General features: G+C 44.4%; 1 protein-coding gene across 4 annotated transcripts in view; it reads right to left on the bottom strand.

The window, feature by feature from the left end:
• Positions 1-20,918, bottom strand: part of CCDC60 (coiled-coil domain containing 60) — a 163,795-nt gene extending 142,877 nt beyond the window's left edge. For all 4 annotated transcript variants that reach the window (XM_004017586.6, XM_060401230.1, XM_042234641.2 and 1 more), the window contains exon 1: positions 20,390-20,918. In XM_004017586.6, the coding sequence (XP_004017635.3) occupies positions 20,390-20,479 (90 nt within the window). In that variant the 5' untranslated portion in view covers positions 20,480-20,918. The remainder of the gene's footprint in view (positions 1-20,389) is intronic.
• Between the last annotated feature and the right edge of the window lie 408 nt (positions 20,919-21,326).

A 21,326-nucleotide genomic window follows, 5' to 3' on the forward strand; every position in this document is an offset into this window, starting at 1 on the left:
AAAAGAGCCTCGATGGATATACGCATGTGACAAAGGACTCATATATAGAATATAGAGAGAGTTCTTACAAGTCGATAATAAAAAGGCAAATAAGTCAGTTTAAAAAAAGACAGGAGACTGAAACAGATACTTCACAAAGGAAGAAATCAAATGACCAGTCAACATTTGAAAAGATGCCCAAGAGTATTGTTCATCAGAGAACTGGAAATTAAAGCCACAGCGAGTCATCACTGTGCATCCACTAGAACGGCTGCAACTGAAAAGACTAAGTTTTCATGAGGATGTGGAGCAACCGGAACTCCCATCCATGGCCAACAATGTGGAATGCTGGCAGCTTCTGATAAAACAAAACATACTGCTATTTTATGAGCTGGCAACTCCTAAGAGAATTTAGTGTACATGTATATTCTCACAAAAGATATAAAAGAATGTCTAAATAGCTCTAATAGACTTTAATAGACTATCATGATAGTCCCAAGCTGAAAACACTGTATGTCCATCAAAGGGTAATGCATGTATCAGTAGATTATATATTCAAACAATGAAATACTACCCACTGATTAAAAAGAATAAGAAAGTGAAAGTGGAGAGTGAAAAAGTTGGCTTAAAGGTCAACATTCAGAAAACAAAGATCATGGCATCTGGTCCCATCACTTCATGGGAAATAGCTGGGGAAACACTGGAAACAGTGTCAGACTTTATTTTTGGGGGTTCCAAAATCACTGCAGATGATGACTTGCAGCCATGACATTAAAAGATGCTTACTTCTTGGAAGAAAAGTTATGACCAACCTAGATACACAAGATGGGCCTAGTGAAGAGTTCTGAGAAAATGTGGTCCACTAGAGGAGGAAATGGGAAACCACTCCAGTATTATTGCCTGGAAAACCCCATGGGCAGTATGAAAAGACAAAAAACGTGACACTGGAAGATGAGTCCCTCAGGTCGTAAAATGTCCAATATGCTACTGGGGAAAAGCGGAGGCCAATTACTAATAGCTCCAGAAAGAATGAAGTGGCTGAGCCAAAGTGGAAATGATGCTCAGTTGTAGATGTGTCTGGTGGTGAAAGCAAAGTCCAGTGCTGTAAATAAATTGCATAGGAACCCAGAATGTTACGTTTATGAACCAAGGTAAGTTGAGTGTGGTCAAGCACGAGGTAGCAAGAGTGAACATTAACATTTTAGGGATCAGTGAACTAAAATGCATTGGAATGGGCAAATTTAATTCAGATAACCATTATATCTACTACTGTGGGCAAGAATCCCTTAGAAGAAATGGAGTAGCCTTCATAGTCAACAAAAGAGTATACAATGCAGTACTTGTGTGCAATCTCAAAAATGACAGAATGATCTCAGTTCATTTCCAAGACAAATCATTCAACATCACAGTAATCCAAGTCTATGTCCCAACCACTGATGCTGAAGAATCTGAAGTTGATTCATTCCATGAAAACCTACAAGACCTTCTATAACTAACACCAAAAGGAAAAAAAAAACAAAAAACCATATCCTTTTCATCATAGGGGACTGGAATGCAAAAGTAGGAAGTCAAGAGATACGTGGAAAAATAGGCAAGTTGGTCTTGGAGTAAAGAATGAAGCAGGGCAAAGGCTAACACAGTTTTGTCAAGAGAACACACTGGTCATAGCAAACACCTTGTCCCAACACCACAAGAGATGACTCTCCACATGGACATCACCAGATGGTCAATACTGAAATCAGATTGATTATGTTCTTTGCAGCTAGAGATGGAGAAGTTCTATACAGTCAGCAAAAACAAGATCTGGAGCTAACTGTGGCTCACATCATCAGCTCCTTATTGCAAAATTCAGGCTTAAATTGAATAAAGCAGGGAAAACCACCAGGCCATTCAGGTATGACCAAAATCAAATCCCTTATGATTATACAGTGGAGGTGATAAATAGATTCAAGGGATTAGATCTAGAAGATGGAGTGCCTAAATAACTATGGAAAGAGGTTCGTAACATTGAACAGGAGACAGTGACCAAAACCACTCCAAAGAAAAAGAAAAGCAAGAAGGCAAAGTGGTGATCTAAGCAGGTTTTACAAATAGCTGAGGAAAGAAGCATGTTAAAAAGACAGCATATTAAAAAGCAGAGACATTACTTTGCCAAAAAAGGTTCATCTAGTCAAAGCTATGGTTTTTCCAGTAGTCATGTATGGATATGAGTTCAGTTCAGTTGCTCAGTCATGTCTGACTCTTTATGACCCCATAAACTGCAGTTTGCCAGGCCTCCCTGTCCATCACCAACTCCCAAAGTTTACTCAAACACATGTCCGTTGAGTTGGTGATGCCATCCAACCATCTCATCCTCTGTTGTTACCCTCTCCTCCTGCCTTCAATCTTTCCCAGCATCAGGGCCTTTACCAATGAGTCAGTTCTTCGCATCAGGTAGCCAAAGTATTGGAGTTTCAGCTTCAGCATCAGTCCTTCCAATGAATATTCAGGACTGATTTCCTTTATGATGGACTGGTTCCATCTCCTTGCAGTCCAAGGGACTCTTAAGAGTCTTCTCCAACACCACAGTTCAAAAGCATCAATTCTTCAGCACTCAGCTTTCTTTATAGTCCAGCTCTCACATCCATACATGACCACAGGAAAAACCATGGCTTTGACTAGATGGACCTTTGTTGGCAAAGTAATGCCTCTGCTTTTTAATATGCTGTCTAGGTTGGTCATAACTTTTCTTCCAAGGAGTAAGCATCTTTTAATTTCATGGGTACAGTCACCATCTGCAGTGATTTTGGAGCCCCCGCAAATAAAGTCTGTCACTGTTTCCACTATCTCCCCATCTATTTGCCATGAAGTGATGGGACCCAACGCCATGATCTTAGTTTTCTGAATGTTGAGTTTTAAGCCAACTTTTTAAACTCTCCTCTTTCACTTTCATCCAGAGGCTCTTTAGTTCTTCTTCATGTTCTGCTGTAAGTGTGGTGCTATCTGCATATCTGAGGATGGATGTGAGAGTTGGACTGTAAAGAAAGCTGAGCACCTAAGAAGTGATGTTTTTGAACTGTGGTGTTGGGGAAGACTCTTGAGAGTCCCTTGGACTTCAAGGAGATCCAACCAGTCAATCCTAAAGGAAATCAGTTCTGAATATTCATTGGAAGGACTGATGTTTAAGCTGAAACTCTAGTACTTTGGCTACCTGATGCGAAGAACTGACTCATTGGAAAAGACCCTGATGCTGGGAAAGATTGAAGGCAGGAGGAGAGGACGACAGAAGATGAAATGGTTGGATGGCATTACCGACTCGATGGACATGAGTTTGAGCAAGCTCCAGGAGTTGGTGAAGGACAGGGAAGCCTGGCATGCTGCAATCCATGGGGTCGCAAAGAGTGAGACACAACTGAGTGACTGAACTGAACTGAGGAAAGAAGAGAAGCAAAAGGCAAGGGAGAAAGGGAAAAACATACCCAACTGAATACAGAGTTCCAGAGAATAGCAGGGGGAGATATGAGGTCTTCTTAAATGAACAATGCAAAGAAGTAGAATAATAGAATGGGAAAGACTAGAGATGTCTTCAAGAAAACTGGACCTACCAAGGGAACATTTCATGCAGGATGGGCACAATAAAGGACAGAAACAGTATGGGCCTAACAGAAGCAGAAGGGATTTTTAAAAGGTGACAAGAATACACAGAACTGTACAAAAATGGTCTTAATGACTCAGATAACCATGATGGTGTGGTCATCCATGTACAGCCAGACATCCTGGAGTGTGAGGTCAAGTGGGGCTTAGGCAGCATAAAGTTAGTGGAGGTGATGGAATTCCAGCTGAGCTATTTCAAATCCTAAAAGATGATGCTGTTAAAGTGATGCACTCACTATGCCAGCAAATTTGAAAAACTCAGCAGTGGCCATAGGACTGGAAATCAATTTTCATTCCAATCCCAAAGAAGGGCAATGCCAAAGAATGTTCAAACTACCATTAAGATTGCACTTATCTCACATGTTAGCAAAGTTATGTTCATAATTCTTCAAGCTAGGCCTCAGCAACATGTGAACAGAGAAACTCCCTATGTAAAAGCTGAGTTTGGAAAAGGCAGAGGAACCAGACATCAAATTGTCAACGTTCACTGGATCATGGAGAAAGCAAAGGAATTCCAGAAAAACATTTACTTCTGCTTCATTGACTCCACTAAAGCTTTTGACTATGTGGATCATGACAAACTGTGGAAAATTCTCAAAGAGATGGGAATACCAGACCACCTTACTTGTCTCCTGAGAAACAAGCCTGTATGTGGGTCAAGAAGCAACAGTTAGAACAGAACATGGAGCAACTGACTGGTTCAAAATTGGGAAAGGAGTATGACAAGGCTGTATATCATCACCTGCTCATTTAACTTCTATGCAGAGTACATCATGTGAAATGCTGGGCTGGAAGACTCACAAGCTGGGTGCAAGGTTGCCAGGGAGAAATATCAACAACCTCAGATATGCAGATGATATCACTCTAATAGTACCACCTCAGGAAGAGGAACTAGAGCCTTTTGATGAGGTGAAAGAAGAGAGTGAAAATGTAGCTTGAAACTCAACATTCACAAAACTAAGATCACAGTGTCTGGTCCCATCATGTCACAGCAAATAGAAGGGGTAAAAAGTGGAAACAGTGATAGGTTTTATTTTTGTGGGCTTCAAAATCACTGTAGACAGTGACTGCAGCCATGAAACTAAAAGATGCTTGCTCCCTGGAAAGAACGTTATGACAAACCTAGACAGCATATTAAAAAGCAGAGACATCACTTTGCTGACAAAGGTTCACATAGTCAAAGCTATGGTTTTTCCAGTAGCCATGTATAGATGTGAGAGTTGGACTGTAAAGAAGGATGAATGCCTAAGAATTGATGCTGTTGAATTGTGGTGCTGGAGAAGACTCTTGAAAGTCCCTTGCACAGCAAGGAGATCAAACCCATCAATTCTAAAGGAAATCAGTCCTGAATATTCATTGGAAGGACTAATGCTGAAGCTCTAATACTTTAGCCACTTGATGCGAAGAGCAGACTCATGGAAAAGACCCTGATGCTGAAAAAATTGAAGGCAAAAGGAGGAGGAGGAGGCAGAGGATGAGATGGTTAGATAGCATCACCAACTCAATGGACAGTAATCTGAGCGAACTCCAAGAGACAGTAGAGGACAGAGGAACCTGGTGTGCTCTAGTCCATGGGGTCACAAGAGTTGGATACAACTTAATGATTCAACAACAACAACATCTACCCACCTGCTTTTCTCTCTTCAAGAATATGTGTGTGTGTATTCAAGAACATTTGTTCCCCAAAGATGTACAAAAAACATTCATAACAGCATTTTTGTAATAATTCCATCCCCTTCTCCGAAACTACAGAACCCAAAAGTCCTTCAGTGGGTAAATGGACAAATAAATTGTAGTACATTTACACATGAGAACACGATACAGCAGCAGAGAGAATGAGCAAATGACAATTACACATGAAAACATAAATGAATCTCATAATAGACAGATGAAGCCAGATCCCAAAATGTATGTACATATGACTCCATCTATATATACTGAAAACCAGGCAAAACATATGGATGGTGATAGACGTCAGGAAGATGATTACCACCGTGGGGGTCGGGGAGCTTGGGGGATTCTGGTAATGCTTTACACCTTGATTTTGGTGAAGGAGAATGGATCTTTTCCCCATGTAAAAACTCAGCAAACTGTACACATATCTATATACATTTCTATGTATACTTCAAGAAAAAATTTTTAAAGCATTTGAGTGAGAATAAAATGATTTAGAAAAAAAATCTAACAGTGTAAAAGGCTTCAGAACACACAGGTGAATATGAGAAACAGCAAAACTGGTCCTGATGCAAGGTATTTCAGTGGTGAGAGGCCAGTTTTCAGGCTTCTGCTATAAACCCAAAGTGTATTTCTCATTTGCATTTCCAAAAATTTAACCTCTGTACAGATACAGGAGTCCATTGAAAAACAGACAAGGAACCAACAGAGGAGGAAACCCTGAAGGAAACTTTGGGGAAAGGTGACCACAGTGTAGGTACCTGAAAGTTGGTATTGTATTGAGAAGGAAGAGAATTCTCATCACCTTCCTCACTAGACTTTAAACAGGAATGTTCTAAAGATTTGGTGAAAGGGTGATATGCCCTCATGGCCAAGGTCTCTAGAAAGAAACATGGCGCTAGAAGGGTGGGCAAGGCTAGAAAATGAAATTTTGAATGAAATGAAGGAAATGGATATGGATGAACTAAATGGAAATGAATTAACAACTATGAATGAAATAAAAATGAATAGCTATGCATAGTTCAAGTAATAAAGCAATGGGTGCAGTACCTAAGGAAAGCTAGGCTTCCACAGAGCTTCAGTGTACTCAGGTATTCAAAAGGATTTCACCAAAGATGGCAAGGAGACCACATCCCCAGAGTAGACTTCTAGAATTAACAGAAAACCAATAGGCAAGGAGTGGAAATTTTAAAAAATACCACAAGCAACAATTTTTTTTTTTTTTTTTTTTTGCTGTTTTGGCCATGTCGAATAGCTTGTAGGATCTCAGTTCCCTGACCAGGGATCAAACCCACGCTCTCAGCAGTGAAATGTAGGATCTTAGTTCCCTGACCAGGGATCAAACCCACGCTCTCAGCAGTGAAATGTAGGATCTTAGTTCCCTGACCAGGGATCAAACCCACGCTCTCAGCAGTGAAAGTGTGGAGTCCTAACCACTGGACTGCCAGGGAACTCCAGCGACACATTTTAAATAGGATTTGTGTTGTTCAGAGCAAGTAGATGTACAAGGAGATAACAGGTCCTCTCTTTGCAGAAGATGCTGGATGAATTCAGTCAACACACATTTATCACTTGTCTTCCATGAGGCTGGCACATAACAGGTGTGCTGCAAACAGTGGCTGTATATACTGAATACAAAGATTAATGATGGTCCCTTGTCGGTGGCCCTCTCTGTTGGGGGTGGTGCAGACCTGTGAGCAGGTGTGTGATGAGGGCTATGACCGTGGCACCCCACACAACTGAGGAGAAAAGCGACAAGGGAGGGAGTCAGAGGAAGCTGACTGCGTGGAAGAACTGCCTGACAGCAACTAGGAAGAGAGTGTAGAGGACCAGAGCACATCCAAGTTCGGCACCTGCATCTGGCTGGTCCTCTCCAGAGGGAGGCTCCTGGGGACTACCTTCATCCCCATTTTGCACTTGAGAAAACTGAGGCTTGGAATGGAAGGTGGTGATGTGCCTCAGGCCATACAGCCGGGCAACTGCAGAACCAGGGCTCATCCGACAGAAAACGTTACCATCACGTTCTCCGGGTGCAGGCAGAAAGCTGCCGAAACACCCTTCAGGGTTTCTCAAAGACTCTGGTTCTGGGTGACGAGTCCCCGGCTTCAGAGTTTCTGGGAAATGCGTTGGTCTGGGTTATACTGCCTCCTGAACATAAGAGAGGAATGCTTTGGCTTTGGTTCCAGTGCTCTGACGCCTACCTCTCCTTGAATACAAAGCCCAAGTCTGGCTGCCTCGTGACCCTGGCAGAATCGGAAGCAGCAGCCGCTGGCGCATTCCCGTTCTGCACACAGCTGTGCCGTTTCTGCCTTGAACCCGCTGAGCCTTTGTGGCATCTACTCTTTCTTTAAAAAAAAATTCATTTGGGGTCAATAATATGCTTTGTTGAGAACCAGGCTTTGTAAAATGAAGAAATTAGCTGCAATAACATTGTGTGGTCTATATTAATGAGTTGTAACTCGATATCAAGTTCATTATCAAAACAAACCCTTCATTTGCCTAAAGGCTTGTGGCTCTCTGTCTAGCTGAAAAAGCAACCTCCCTTTGTGAAGGCAGGAAAAACAAACCTTCAGAAAGTGGCCATTTGTGCTGAAAATGCCCCTGACACACCCTTCACCGAAACTGCGGGAATTGTGGTCCTGTCATTTACGGCTGGAGACACCCTTGTGCTCTTTTGCTTTGGGCTTAAAACATTACCTGGACTGCTCCGCTCTGCTATCAATCTTACCTAACGATCTATTTACCTAAAGTACACAATCACAGACCAGCCTCCCATTACAATCTAGGGCAGATGAAAGAACATTAACGAAACCAAGAGCCTGCAGGACTGGATGGCTTGGCAGTTGGTCTGAACCGCTCCCTGCCCTCGGTGTCCAAGTGGCCAGGCTGTCCTGGGGTTTTTTCCCTTTGTCTCTTTTTCAACAGATGAAATTGCTATAATAATTAAAGGAGCTAAAAGGAAGCACACGAGGAGCTAGCAAATACTGTTAGGCTTCAGGATGCAAAGGGGAGAGGGGTGGGGAGAGCGAGCAGAGAGGAAGGAGGGAGGAGGGAGCGAGAGGAGACAGACACTTCACGCTCAGCCTCCAAACCTGTGGAGAAGCGAAAACTGCTCTCTGTGGAGTGTGACATTCTTTGATTCTCCCTGAATCAGGGCTGGGGGCTTAGAGGGTGTCTGACCTCTGACCAACCTCCTCACCCACTTCATTAAGGGCCCTACCACGGGCTAAATTCAGGTCCTTTAGGTGCCAGAAAGGGCTCTCTTCCTTCAGAGGCAGGCAAGGTCTAGTTTCAAATCTATTTGCAGTAGGACCAGGTTCTAACAATAAAAAGGAAGAAAAGGGGCCCCTTTGTTTTGTGAGGAACCGAGAGACGGCTGCATTTGGAGTGACTTCTGTGGATACTGTGACATACTCCCCCCCCACCCCCGCCCCCGCAGGATGCTCCTGTAAGGTCTGATGAGCTCGGAAGGGCTTCTGCAATGGGGAGGGTGCGGGCTGGGGGAGCACAGTTCGGACCTAAATTTGGGGGCTTGAAAGTGAAGCCAAGTCTCCATCTCAGCAAATAAAAGAGTAGCAGCTCTGGGCCCCATGCAGAGAGGGGAAAACAAAATGGGACTTTGGAGCCAGACTGGTCTGGTTTTGAATCTCAGCTTCTCCATCACACAAGTCCCTTTCTGTGTCTGAGCCTCAGTTTTCTCAGCTATAAAATGGAGGGGACAACACCTTCATCATGGGGTTGTCATAAAGTCTCAAGTAAGACAAACTTACAAAGATAAATCACCTGGTACACTCCGAATCCTCAATAAATGGTAGGATAACAAGTAAAATAGGCTGTAGGACAGTACACACTGTCCTTGTATGGATCCAAGATGCCACAGACATCAGACTCCAAAAGAAGGTCAGAAAGACCACCTGGAAGGCATTTCCGAGGCAGCGGTAGGAGCACATAGGACTCTCCATTTGTATCCCCACGCTGAGAATATAAAAACAGAGTGGAGAGGGAAAGAGATTTGTGCAGTGACTTGACAGCAGCTGCTGGGACGCTTTGAATCGTGAACCCAAAAGGAGGAGGCGGCTGCATCCTTCAGCTCAAATCAAATGAGACCAGCTGCCGTGATGCTCAAGAGCATGAAATGTGACCCCTGCAGGTGGGGGCTGGTGAGCTGGTCTTTGATACCCTCGGGGAAAACCCAGAGGACAGAAGGAGGCTGGGTCGTGCTTCTAGGGCAGGGCGGCAAGGTGGAGGGTAGCTCTCTTAGCCTCTGTTTCCTCACCTGCAAAGTGCGGTAAATACTGCCTACCTCTCAGTGTTGTGGAGTGAATGGAATTGGTCAGTTCATCAGAGAGGAGAAGCAGATAACCTAAGGTCACAGAGCAGGAGAGCAACAGGACTCAGACCCTGGAATGATCTGTGGCCCAGGTGCTAAGTCAATCAACCCTGATAAGGGTTTGTCTGGCTAGACTGGGAAGCTCAAGAATTAATCCTTTTACTGAGACAATTTAAATCCCAAGCCCTGGAGCTGCACAAAAAAGGGAACAAGCAGGGTTATTTGTTGGTTCGAGGGAGGGAGGGAAAAGGTGAGAAGACTGGTCAGGGTTAAAGAATCACCAGGCTGCCCATGCTAGCTCCCATGGGCCCGTGGAATGCTCTTCCACATCCACCAAGTTCATTTCCTACGAGAATGCCAGATTCATGTTCTCAGATTCCTTGGTATCCGTCTGCTTCCTGAGTTTTGAGAGAACTTTTTAAGAAGGTCTAAAAATACCAGAGAAGCAGTTTGATTCGCAGAAGACGGGATCAGCCAATAAGCAAGAGCAACCCAGGCGACAACCATGTGCTAATTGCCGCTTGGGCATTTGCTTCAAGGGCCCTTGGAAACAATACATTTCAGTCATGTTACCCTTTTGGCTGCCATTTCCTGAATGTATAAAAAAATGATCGGCATGAGAGTCATCATCTCTGGAAATGTCAGTATTTAAATGTTTTAATGCTTGATATTTTGGGGAGCCAATGGCTTCAACCCCTAAGTGGAAATATGAAGAGAGAGCATTCAGTGAGCACCTATTATTTGCCAGGGGCTTTCCTTTGTATTATCTCATTGATCCTCCCAACGACACTCCAAAGCCAGAGTTGTTATTATTTCTGTATGTGAGATAAAGTTACTGAGACACAGAGAGCAACTTGCCCCCAGTCATACACATAGCAAATGTCAGAATGTCATCTCTCTTTATGGGGCACCCAGTATGTGCTGGGGATGTACTGGTGCGTAAAACACCTACAGCCTTTGCCTAAGTGAAATTTACAGTTACCCTGGGGGATCTGATGCCTCACTTGCCATGCAGAGCTATCCTTGATCCTGAGAATACAGACTATTCTCATACTGAACTTAAATCCTGCACCAGGCACTGTGCTAGGCTCTGGGGATAGACTTGTGAGCAAGGCAGGGTCCTTTCCCTTCAATGAGCTCCAAGTCTACTGGTGGGACCAGACAAATTAACAGGCAATTATGATGTAGGGTTATTTTTTCCTTTTGGTAGAAAATAAAAAATTCAGCAGGTCAGAGCTTGGATTTAGACTAAATCCATTTAACTAGATATTTATCCACATTATTCAAACCAATTAAACTGTTTACAGTGATCAACATCTCAGTCACACACACCCCAGAACCTCATTCCTCATTAGCTGGGCCTGTCTTCCTTGCCATTTTATCTAGCAGGTCTTGACAGTGTACTGACCCAGCATTAAAACACGTCTTTCTTAGAAATGCGACTCTAATTAGAAATGGCTGATAAACCTTCATTGAAACGAGCATTATTTAGAAAGATGTATCTAAGCCACAAACAGGGGTTCCCCCCACCCTTGTCCCTCCTTGTCCCCAGCTGTGCTTCTCTTCCAGAAAAGCTCACTGGCGTGTATTTTAGCAAGAGCTCAAGAAAATGCAAATATCCTTGTCTGTGGTCACGGGGCACAGTCACATTCTTGTTTACATCACCTACAGCTAAAATTGGCACTTTTCTTTTTCTGCTGGAGACTTCCTGAATATACTCTTTAAAAATGCGAATGACAGGTACTCCTTTTAGAGAGATACTTGTCTATTTCTTCTTACTGCAGGTAACCATCTTAAGAGCATAGAATCTCTCTAGTTAGTTGGTCCTGGATTCAAATCCTATCACCTACATGTCTGGGTATCTCTGGGCAAGTCACAAAATCTCTCCAAGCCTCAATTTTATCATCTCTACAAACAGGGGTAATGACAGCATTTGCCCCATGGGACTGAGGAGCTAACTTTAATAAAATATGTAGAACACAGTAGTGGCATAATAGATGCTTAATAAGTGGCAGCCATTATTTGCTCTCTGGAGTCATATAGCAAGGAGGATACCCCCAGACTGTGAGGTTAGGGTTCTCGGTTCTGCATATGAATATGAAGAAACTACAGAGGTGAAGTGATTTGCCCAAGGTCATACAGCTATGTAGCAAGAGAGCTCATACTCCAAACTGACCTCCTAATTCCCAGCAAGGGCCACCCCCATTCCACCACTGTTCAGAACCCTGGAAACATCTTGCCAAGGAAAACTACAGTTTCTTGTGGGGAGGAGGGAAAGGGGAGAAAGTTCTACAAGGAGGAAGAAGATGGAAGGTACAGCACCTTCGAAACCCAGTGTGACTTCCAAGTAGACCAAGTAATCAAAGGTGGAGCTGGAAAAGCCAGCAGGGACTAGATCATGCAGAGCCTTTTAAACCTTACTAAAGATAATCATCTTCATTTTGAGGGCCATTAATTGTTTTAACCAGGGAAATGACAATATCACACTTGTAATGAAAGAGAATGGGTTGGAAGAAGGTCAGATTGAAGGTAAAGGGGGCAGTTGGGAGGCTGGTGGAATAGTCCAGGCTAGAGATGGAGATGAGGGCATCCTGGATCAGGTAGTGACCTTGGGGAAGGAGGCAGTGTCCACAGAGTGTCTGCCCTGAGGCAGCTGATTGAACATAAGAGATGATGAAGAGGAGAAAGCAAAGATGAAGCTCAGGTTTCTGCCTGAACAACCGGGTACACGATGGCATCGTTTATTTAAAGGGGAACGTCTCACCATTCAGCTGGGGAAAGGTACTTAGGGCTTGGGTGGTCCTGCACTGCCATGGTTCTCAACCCAAGATGACTTTGGTCCCCAGAGGACATTTGGTAATATCAACACATTTGTGGTTGTCACAACTGGCGTCTAATGGCCAGAGACCAGGGGTGCTGCTCAGCATCCTACAATGCAAGTGGCAGCCCATCGGCCCCAAATGTCAATGGAGTCAAGGTTGAGAAACCCTGTTCTGCTGAAACTCATAGTCTTAAAGGAAGTAAAACAGTAGAACTTTTCAGTTATTGAAAGATTTAATGGGAACTCATGGAGCTAAATCCTCCCTAATTTGAAAACCCCTCAGGATAGAAACTTGGGTAACTTCGTGTGTGGAGGAGAAGAGCATGGAAAGATTTACCTGCTGGAGCTCTGTGGAACAGCCTTTTGTCCAACAGGAAATCAAGAAAGGACCTGTTCTTTGGGGGTGAATGGCAACAAACTCTGCCTCACCCTGATGCATTAGAAAATAAGAAAATACAGCCACGATTCAGTGTCTTGTATCACCCCAAGTCCACATCCAGCCAACACTGAAGTTGCAGGTCAGATGGCTTCACTGCACCTTTCTTCCCATGATAGAACTTGCTTCTATCTCCAACTCTAATATATTTTTTACCTTTCTTTTTAACTTATTAGCCATTTTGATTCATGGTTATTTATGCATTTTCTCTCGAACAGAATTATGGATTTCTTGAGAGGAGCCCCCAGGTCTGATTCACATTAATGCATCCAAAACACCTGTCATATATTTAATAGACATCTCAGGGGGTCATATTGACCCTGTACTAGGCTGAAGCTGCTGCTGCTGCTAAGTCACGGCAGTAGCGTCCGACTCTGTGCAACCCCATAGACGGCAGCCCACCAGCTTCCCCCGTTCCTGGGGTTCTCCAGGCAAGAACACTGGAGTGGGTTGCCATTTCCTTCTCCAATGCGTGAAAGTGAAAAGTGAAAGTAAAGTCACTCAGTCGTGTCCGACTCTTAGCGACCCCATGGACTGCAGCCTACCAGGCTCCTCCGTCCATGGGATTTCCCAGGCAAGAGTACTGGAGTGGGATGCCATTGCCGTCTCTGCTGTACCAGGCTACAATGGGGCATTACTTTCCATTCTTTCTGCCACTGAGTTGCAGCCAGACATGGACCCCTTGAAGCCCCTGACAACACTGAACCCATTCCAGAAATCATCCCAACTGTATAATCTTCCCACTTAGTGAAATCCAGAAATCCCAAAGCACTTCCACACTTACAGGCAGATCTCCAAACAGAGCTAACTTTTGAGTTATTAAATACAACTCCCGATTGCATAAATTCCAACTTAGAAATATATCAGATCAAAATTGAACCTGCAGGAAATTTTTTCAGCAGAGTTTGAAAACAGGAATTCAGAAGGGAAAATGCCACCATCTCGTGATAGAAGGTATCCCATTACTGGTGATTATGATTTTGAATTTAACTGTCAGAAAGATCTCTGAGAAAAATATGTTGATTTGTTCAGTCCAAGAAAGGTTTAATTGGCTTCTGTCAGATTTTATGTAAGTGCTACTTGCCACTGAACCCCACGTGGATTCTGCAGCTTTTGAACTGAACAGATGACAGCTGAGTCTCTAGAGGCTGCAGGAATGCTGAAAAGGGGGTCAAGGATAGGTCTCTTTCTACGGTTGTGCAAAGGCTTATCTAACCAGAGATTGATTCTTTAAGCCCCCCTACCCTCCACTCTCCAAATGATGAAAACAGAAGGGAGTCAAAGGAATAAAGATAGTCCACTATCTTGCATCTCTTTTCATCTGACTCCCTATATTTTTCAGTTTCTGGAAGGTTGTCCCATGTGATTGTCTTTTTTCACTTCTAGGTATCCTCAACACCTAGAATTACACTTAGCACATATCTGGAGCTCAGTAAATAATAGCTGAATGAATGTTTCACTTGGTGACTTCCCCCTTATCCTGACCCCCTCAGCCCTTCAGTGGATTCTGTGCAGTTTTTAAAAGTACCACTATGGACAAAGGCCCTTGATATCCCTAAACAGCTGTGGTACAGGCTAAGAGCTGTCTCTCTCTCTTTTAGGTTACTGTATTGCTTGGGATCCCCCCCAATATCTGATTTTTTGTGAAGTCATTTGTGCTAGTTATTGCTGATCAGTTAACCTGACCCTCATCTCCAATACTTTCACCTCTCTCTTGCTCCTGCTTTTCCACACTCAGGATAGGTACACACTTTCCCAGCCATTGTTTTTTTTTCCCCACCCCCAGCCATTCTTGCAATTAATAAAAGACAGGTGACAGTACCCTAGCAGATGAGACATAAGATGAAACATGCTGCGAATTTTCCTGGAAAGCCTTTGTTTGCCTCATTAAAAAGACAAAAATAGTTCTTACCCTCCATTTTATCCTCTTTCTACGGGAATATGAATGTAATGGGTGGAGATGAGGTAGCCATTCTATGACCATGAGGGAAAAGGACCTGCCAGTCTTAATATCAACTAGTTCCTCCTCGAACTAATGCCAGTGGGCCTATACCTCCAGACTTTTCACATAATAAAAATAAATCCACATTTGTTTCAGTTCAGTTCAGTTGCTCAGTCGTGTCCGACTCTTTGCGACCCTGCTTTTGAGTTTTTTCTCTTTCTTGCAACCAAGAATGATCCTAATTGATACATAAGGCTTTCTTTCTTTTTTTTTTTTTAGCCACTTCTGTCTCTCCATAGGATTCAAACATGACTAATGAGACTGGGCTGAAAGTTAAAACCAAGGGATTTAAATCATTCTTAAGGGCACTCCCTTTCCTACAACTAGGATTTTTGAACTGGTCATGCATTTCTGCCATCAGGATGAAGTCTCCCCTGCAAGGCATCTCATTCTTCACAAAATTATGCTGGTGGTGTTGCTGTTCAGTCACTAAGTTGTGTCCAGCTCTTTGTGACCCCATGGACTGCAGCATATCAGGCCTCCCCATCCTCCACTATCTCCCAGAGCTTGCTCAAGTTCATGCCCATTGAGTCGGTGATGCCATCTAACAATTTCATCCTCTGCTGCCCTCTTCTCTCGTTGCCTTCAATCCTTCCCAGCATCGGGGTCTTTTCCATTGAGCTAGCTCCTCACATCAGATGGCCAAAGTGTTGAAGCTTTAGCATTAGTCCTTTCAATGAATATTCAGGGCTGATTTCCTTTAGGACTGGCTTGATCTCCATAAAAATATACTCTCACACAAGTTCTTAAAAATATGCCTAGGCCTGCTTCTTCCCTTCTACCCTTAAACTGGGACTTGGCATCACTAATGATGGATCCCAGTCTGCGACTTTACAGTTAATGCTCAGCTTCCTTCAGGCTTCACATCTGGGCTATCTTCAAAACAGTGATGGAGGCACACGTGTCCAGCCAGAGAAGACAAAGGAGCATGAGTCATGATAACAACTGTCATCACCTACTAAGGAGTTCACTGTGTACTGGTGCCACGCTCAGTATTTCAGATGCACTATTCTATTTAATCCTTTCAAAAGATCTACATGGTAGACCCTATTATTATTCAGGCCATTTCACAGAACCTCACATTAGGGTCAAAGAGCACATTCGAGCCCACCTTGTCTGATTTCAAAGGCAGAGAACTTACCCTGTCACTAAGCTTGCATCATATCAACTAGACTCTGATGTGTTTCTTCTGCTGCTCCCCTCCCAACCCCCCCCCCCCTCACCTCTCCATGCTCAGCAGCTGCCTCTTCGCAGATGAGACAAAGAACTCACTTCATGTCGTCCAGCATAAAGAAAGTGCCTATCTTTCTTCCCATGTCAGAAGGTAATGAACACATGCCTTCCTGGCACCCTGATTTATCACAGAGGGAGCCGACTGTCACATGGGTCTGCGATTAGACACAGCCATATTCACGGAGGCAAACATCACCAGTCCAGAGCTTCAGGGCAGAAAGGAAACAAAACAAAGCAACAACTCGAACGCTACAACTGTCTCCATGCAGCAACAATGGAGCCAAAGAATCCCTTGGGGAGAAAAAAGGACTCGTTGCTATCTTCCTGGCCTAAAAGTCATGAGTGATGATAAAAATGAAGGTGCAGCTGGCTGGGATTTTTTAGAACTGAATCTCAAGTGGTCTTCAGATCTCTTATTTATTTATTTTTCAGGGTAATCACTGATTCAGGGCAGGGGGCGTAGTCTCCGTGATTAGAGACTAGAGAAATTACCCAGTGCTGAGCCCACTTCGAACAAAGACCAGTGACTCACCACGTTACCACTTCAGGCCACAATTTCTCTTATCTGAACTAAGAGGAAAATCGCTTCATGTTGGCGGTGGAAATGTATCATGTTGGAGTCAGGTTTCTCTTGTTGGAGGAAACCCGTGCTTGTTTGATTCCAGATAGCCCGAATGGATGGTGGGCTGAACTTCTGAGACTGCCCTGGGCAACTCCATTCTCACCATTGGGGTGGATGGTAGTGGCTGCGGGACAGTGATGCTCAGGCCAAGGTCTTCTCCTTAGATGGGACTGTATATAGCTTGCCTCCATCTCCCTGAATCTGCCAACTTACCTCTCAGCAGAGAACTAGACCCTGGGGCTCTTCAAGCCTCAGTCTATTCAGGTGCAAAGTGGGGATGGGGGCTGGTGGGGGGGGGGTTGTAATAACTACACTCTATCACAGAGTCAATTAAAAGATTAAGCAACAGTGTCATAATGGCCAACATTTCCTAGTATTTACTCTGCGCCAGGCCCTGTTTTAAGAGCTTTACCCATATTAATTCATCTAATCCCCACAAAACCCTATGAGACCAGAACATTTTAAGCTGGATTTCCTCTATTCTAAGATGTGCATTTTCTTTACTCATTTCAGCATCTCTGAAACTGGGGTACTTCTTATAATTGAAAGTAGGGCATAGTTTAGTCAGTAGAGTTTTGTTTCTTGTTGGCACACACAGAAAATGGTGATGCCTCTTGAAATGGAAGATGCCTTAGATCAAATACAAGGTGCCCAATTCACAGAGGAGGAAACTGAGGCACAGAGAGGCACTGATTTGTTCAAGGACCCACAACACAGCTGAGTATCAGAGCTGGGGTCCAAACCCATATCGTTTGCTGAAGAATCTGCTCTTTTAATCACAAAGCTAGGATTCACTGAAGCACCCAGTCTAGCTCCTGCCTATTTCAGTGTCTGCCCAAACTAAGGATGCTTCTTGCCCCTCTGTCACCCAGACACAGAGCTTCTATAAAGGATTCCATGCCTTTATATAGTTTTTGCCAAATGCATCTCTACATTTCCATTCTAGAACATGGAGAGGGTGTCTGAAGTGCCCTTCTCTGTTCCAGTCTCTTCCAAAGAAAAAAATGTGGACCCGTGGTAATCTACATATGCTCTGCTCCCTCTCTCCCCCACGGCTAATCCCATTAAACTTCTCTTTTGCTTCCTTGAGAAACCAAGGGACAAGGGACAAGGAACTCCTTAAACAGATTAGGGCATCTGACTTAGGGCAGGCTAGACGGTTTCCTCAACAAGACATTCAAGCAGAGGATTTGCACACATTATTTACACTCCCTCCCTCCGCCGAAAAATCTACACGAAGATGCTGTGCAGAGAAAGGTTCTGTTGTAACATTAGTTATGATAAAGCAACTTTCAACCCCGGGAGAAGAAAAACGGCCAGAGGGCTTCAGGACACTTTTGGGAGTCGCCGCCAGGTGTCACCCACTACACCAGCACACAGCAGGAAGTGGCATTCCCATTAAGCCCAGCTGGTCTCACCTTCCTCCCCTGAGAAGCCAGATTCTTCCTCAAATCACGCCTCACTGGACACCTGGCTGCCTGGCATTTGTTGTGGTATAGTGGTCTAGTCACTAGGTCGTGTCTGACTCTTTGCAACCCCATGGACTACAGTCTGCCACGCTCCTCTGTCCATGGGATTTTCCAGGCAAGAATACTGGAGTGGGTTGCCATTTCCTTCTCCAGGGGATCTTCCTTACCCAGGGATTGAACCTGTGTCTCCTATATTGGCAGGGTGATTCTTTACCACTGAGCCACCAGGGAAGCAATCAATGCTTTATAGTAACTCTAAAAAGTTGAAATTTCTAAAGGTATTTCATGATATTTCAAATGTTAGCCAGGGACACCCTAGGGTCTTCATTATTTCCTAGACAGTGGGGTGTGGGCAGCAGGATTTCTGCGGTTTTGTGCCGGAGGTCTTGTTTATCCAACAGATGCCTAGAAGCCTGCTTCCCTGCTCTTGACCTTCCAGAGTCCTATCTACGCTCCTCTCAAGACAGAGATGGTCTTTTCAACCTCTGCGTCCTCCTCCACTTGCCCCAATGTCTCTAACCCAAGATGGAAAACTTGGTTACAGGACCTCTCTCTCTCTCTCTCTCACACACACACACACACACACGAGCCTGAATTACCTGTCCTCTGCATTCCCACTACACTCAATGATACATCCCTCCCATACCATTTATCACATTGCATTGCAGTGAACTGTTTTCTTTTACTTCCTGCCCCAACATACACACTACAGATTGTGAATATTTTTTAGGCAAGTTTTAAATTTTACAAGAGCAGGTATTCAGCACACAAGAGAAATTCAACATGTTCACTAAATGAATGAAACAACCATGTAAAAAAAATCTAGGAAGTGCTAACGACCTAAGATGCTGTTCTTCAACTTTGGACATATCAGAGCATGCTCACAGCAATCCCAAGAGGAGGTCCTATGATATCCCCATCTTACAGACAGGCAACACTGGAGCAGAGAAGTTCTGTAACTTGCTCAAGGTCACAGGGCTGCAAAGAGGCAGATCCAGGGTTCAAGCCAGGCTATTTGGGTCCACTGGCCATGTGCTCACACTCACCGCTGATTCTGAAGTATCTGCTTCCTTCCCTTCTCTCATTGCTATGCTGGGAAGTTCATTCCCGGGGCGGGGGCTGGGGGGGGGGGGCTCTGCATAAAACCCATTTCCGTGTAGCATCTTGAAACCAGAGGGGACACTGGTGAAGACTGTATATTTCAGAGGGAACTCAGTAAGAGGGCTGAGCAATGAGGGCTGCACAGAGCTGTGTCAATCCTTGGAAAGTAGGAGCTCAGGAATGCTTTGGATCACCACATTAGCATGGGTGAGTTTTAAACTCTTTTCTGTGCCTTGACTTTTCTCAAAGCCCTCCTTCCTGGGGCAGGACCTTGAGCCACAAGATATACCAGTGTGGGTGGACCACAGAGGGCTAGTAATAGGCTTTGCTCTCCTCCCACTGTTCACCTACCTTGGCCAAGGTAGGGGTAAACATGGGGGTTTGCAGATACAATAACAAAGACACGTTTAACACAGACAAAACTGGCCTGCCCAGTTCTTATCATTAAAAACCAGAAACAATTTGATGCCCAGCACTAAACACATACTCATTTTTGATTTGTCTTTCAAACCAACAACAGTATTTCTTGTCCCATACATACATGATCAAGTGTTAGCATCACCCTAAACAATTTCCATATCTTACTGAGTCCTCACACCGTTCTGCCTACTTGATGTTCCTGTTCTCATTTCATAGACAGGAGCAAATAAAGCCTCAGAGATGCTAAGCAACTCATCCAATAGCTGGTGAGATGCCAAGTCAAGCTTCAAACCCCAAAGTTTGACACTCTGTAGTCTCTCTACAAAGAGAGAGGATGCGCACGTACCCCGAGCACAGTGGATCTCTGAAAATAATTTCTGCGATGGCAAACCTACAATTCATCTTAATTTTTTCCTGATGTTCTACAGTGTCACTGCCGATTTATCTCATCATTTTGGAATTACTAGCTAATAGGATGGCCCAGCTCCCCGTTCTGGCTGGCATTTTCATTCTTCACGAGTAACCAACCACTGATAGCAACAGGGATGTGTCACAATTTAATTACACCCTGACTCTTCTTTCTCCCGATGTCCCTGGTTGGTCTGGAGGCTAATTTCTATTTTTCGTTTTGAAAACACGACAGCTTTCGCAAAGAGACAAGAGACTCACCTGTGTTAGGAGAGCTGAGGCAAAAAAGGGAAATAGGGCCCCGGAGGCAGGGGCACTCTGCATCTTCTTGGTGACTGGTACCTTGGTCATCTTGGAAATCCTTCAGGCTAAACTGTGTCCAGCAGGGAAGGTTTTGTTTTGTTTTGTTTCCCCCCCCCAGAATCTTCTACATCAGCAGTCACTGGTGTCAAGGGCTTTCCAGCAATTTCTCCCTGACTCACAGGTCCTAATGAGACTCCAGACAGGTTTCTGACTGGGGAGGAATTAATTGGAAAAGCAAGTCTTCTGGGTTTCCTACCAACAAGATAAGGAAGCCGCCGCGGGGTGAAATCAGGCAAGCCCCGGACTGACTTTTTAGAAAGTCACAAACTTTTATGTTTTTCTCCGTTTTGGAAGGGGACAGCTTTGTCTTCTAGAAACAAAAATAAAATATGAAACTAAAAAAATAAAACTCCGTTGAAAGAGTCTGAGGGGGGCCCATGGAGGGCCCCCCGGAAATCCATCCTAGGATTGCAGCGGCCGGCCCAGTGGAAGAGAATGCCACCGCCGCTAACGGGCAGGCCCGGGCCCACGCGGTAGCCTGGCAACGGCGCGCCCCGAGGAGGGCTTCCTATTGGCTGGGATCAATAGGGGCGTGGTCGTGAACTCGCCCGGGCCGCTAGTACCGTGGCTGGGAGCTGGCGGCTAGCCAGGGAACCACGTTCTCCAAACTTTGGTTTTACCTTTCAGGCCTGAAGAGCTTGACCCTTTCTCTTCGTCTAATTACAAGCGTCTTTTTCCTTCCAAACTCTGCCCTGTCCTGCCATAATTCTCTAGTGCCTTGAGTTGGGTAGATCCATGTGGGCCTTGAACCCCTCAATTATTTGACCGTGAGGTTTCTGTTTTATTCACCTAACAACCATTCCTACTCATCCTTCAAATCCCTCATAGACATAAC

This window comes from Ovis aries, chromosome 17 (assembly GCF_016772045.2).
Source record: "Ovis aries strain OAR_USU_Benz2616 breed Rambouillet chromosome 17, ARS-UI_Ramb_v3.0, whole genome shotgun sequence".
Taxonomy (NCBI): Eukaryota; Metazoa; Chordata; class Mammalia; order Artiodactyla; family Bovidae; genus Ovis; species Ovis aries.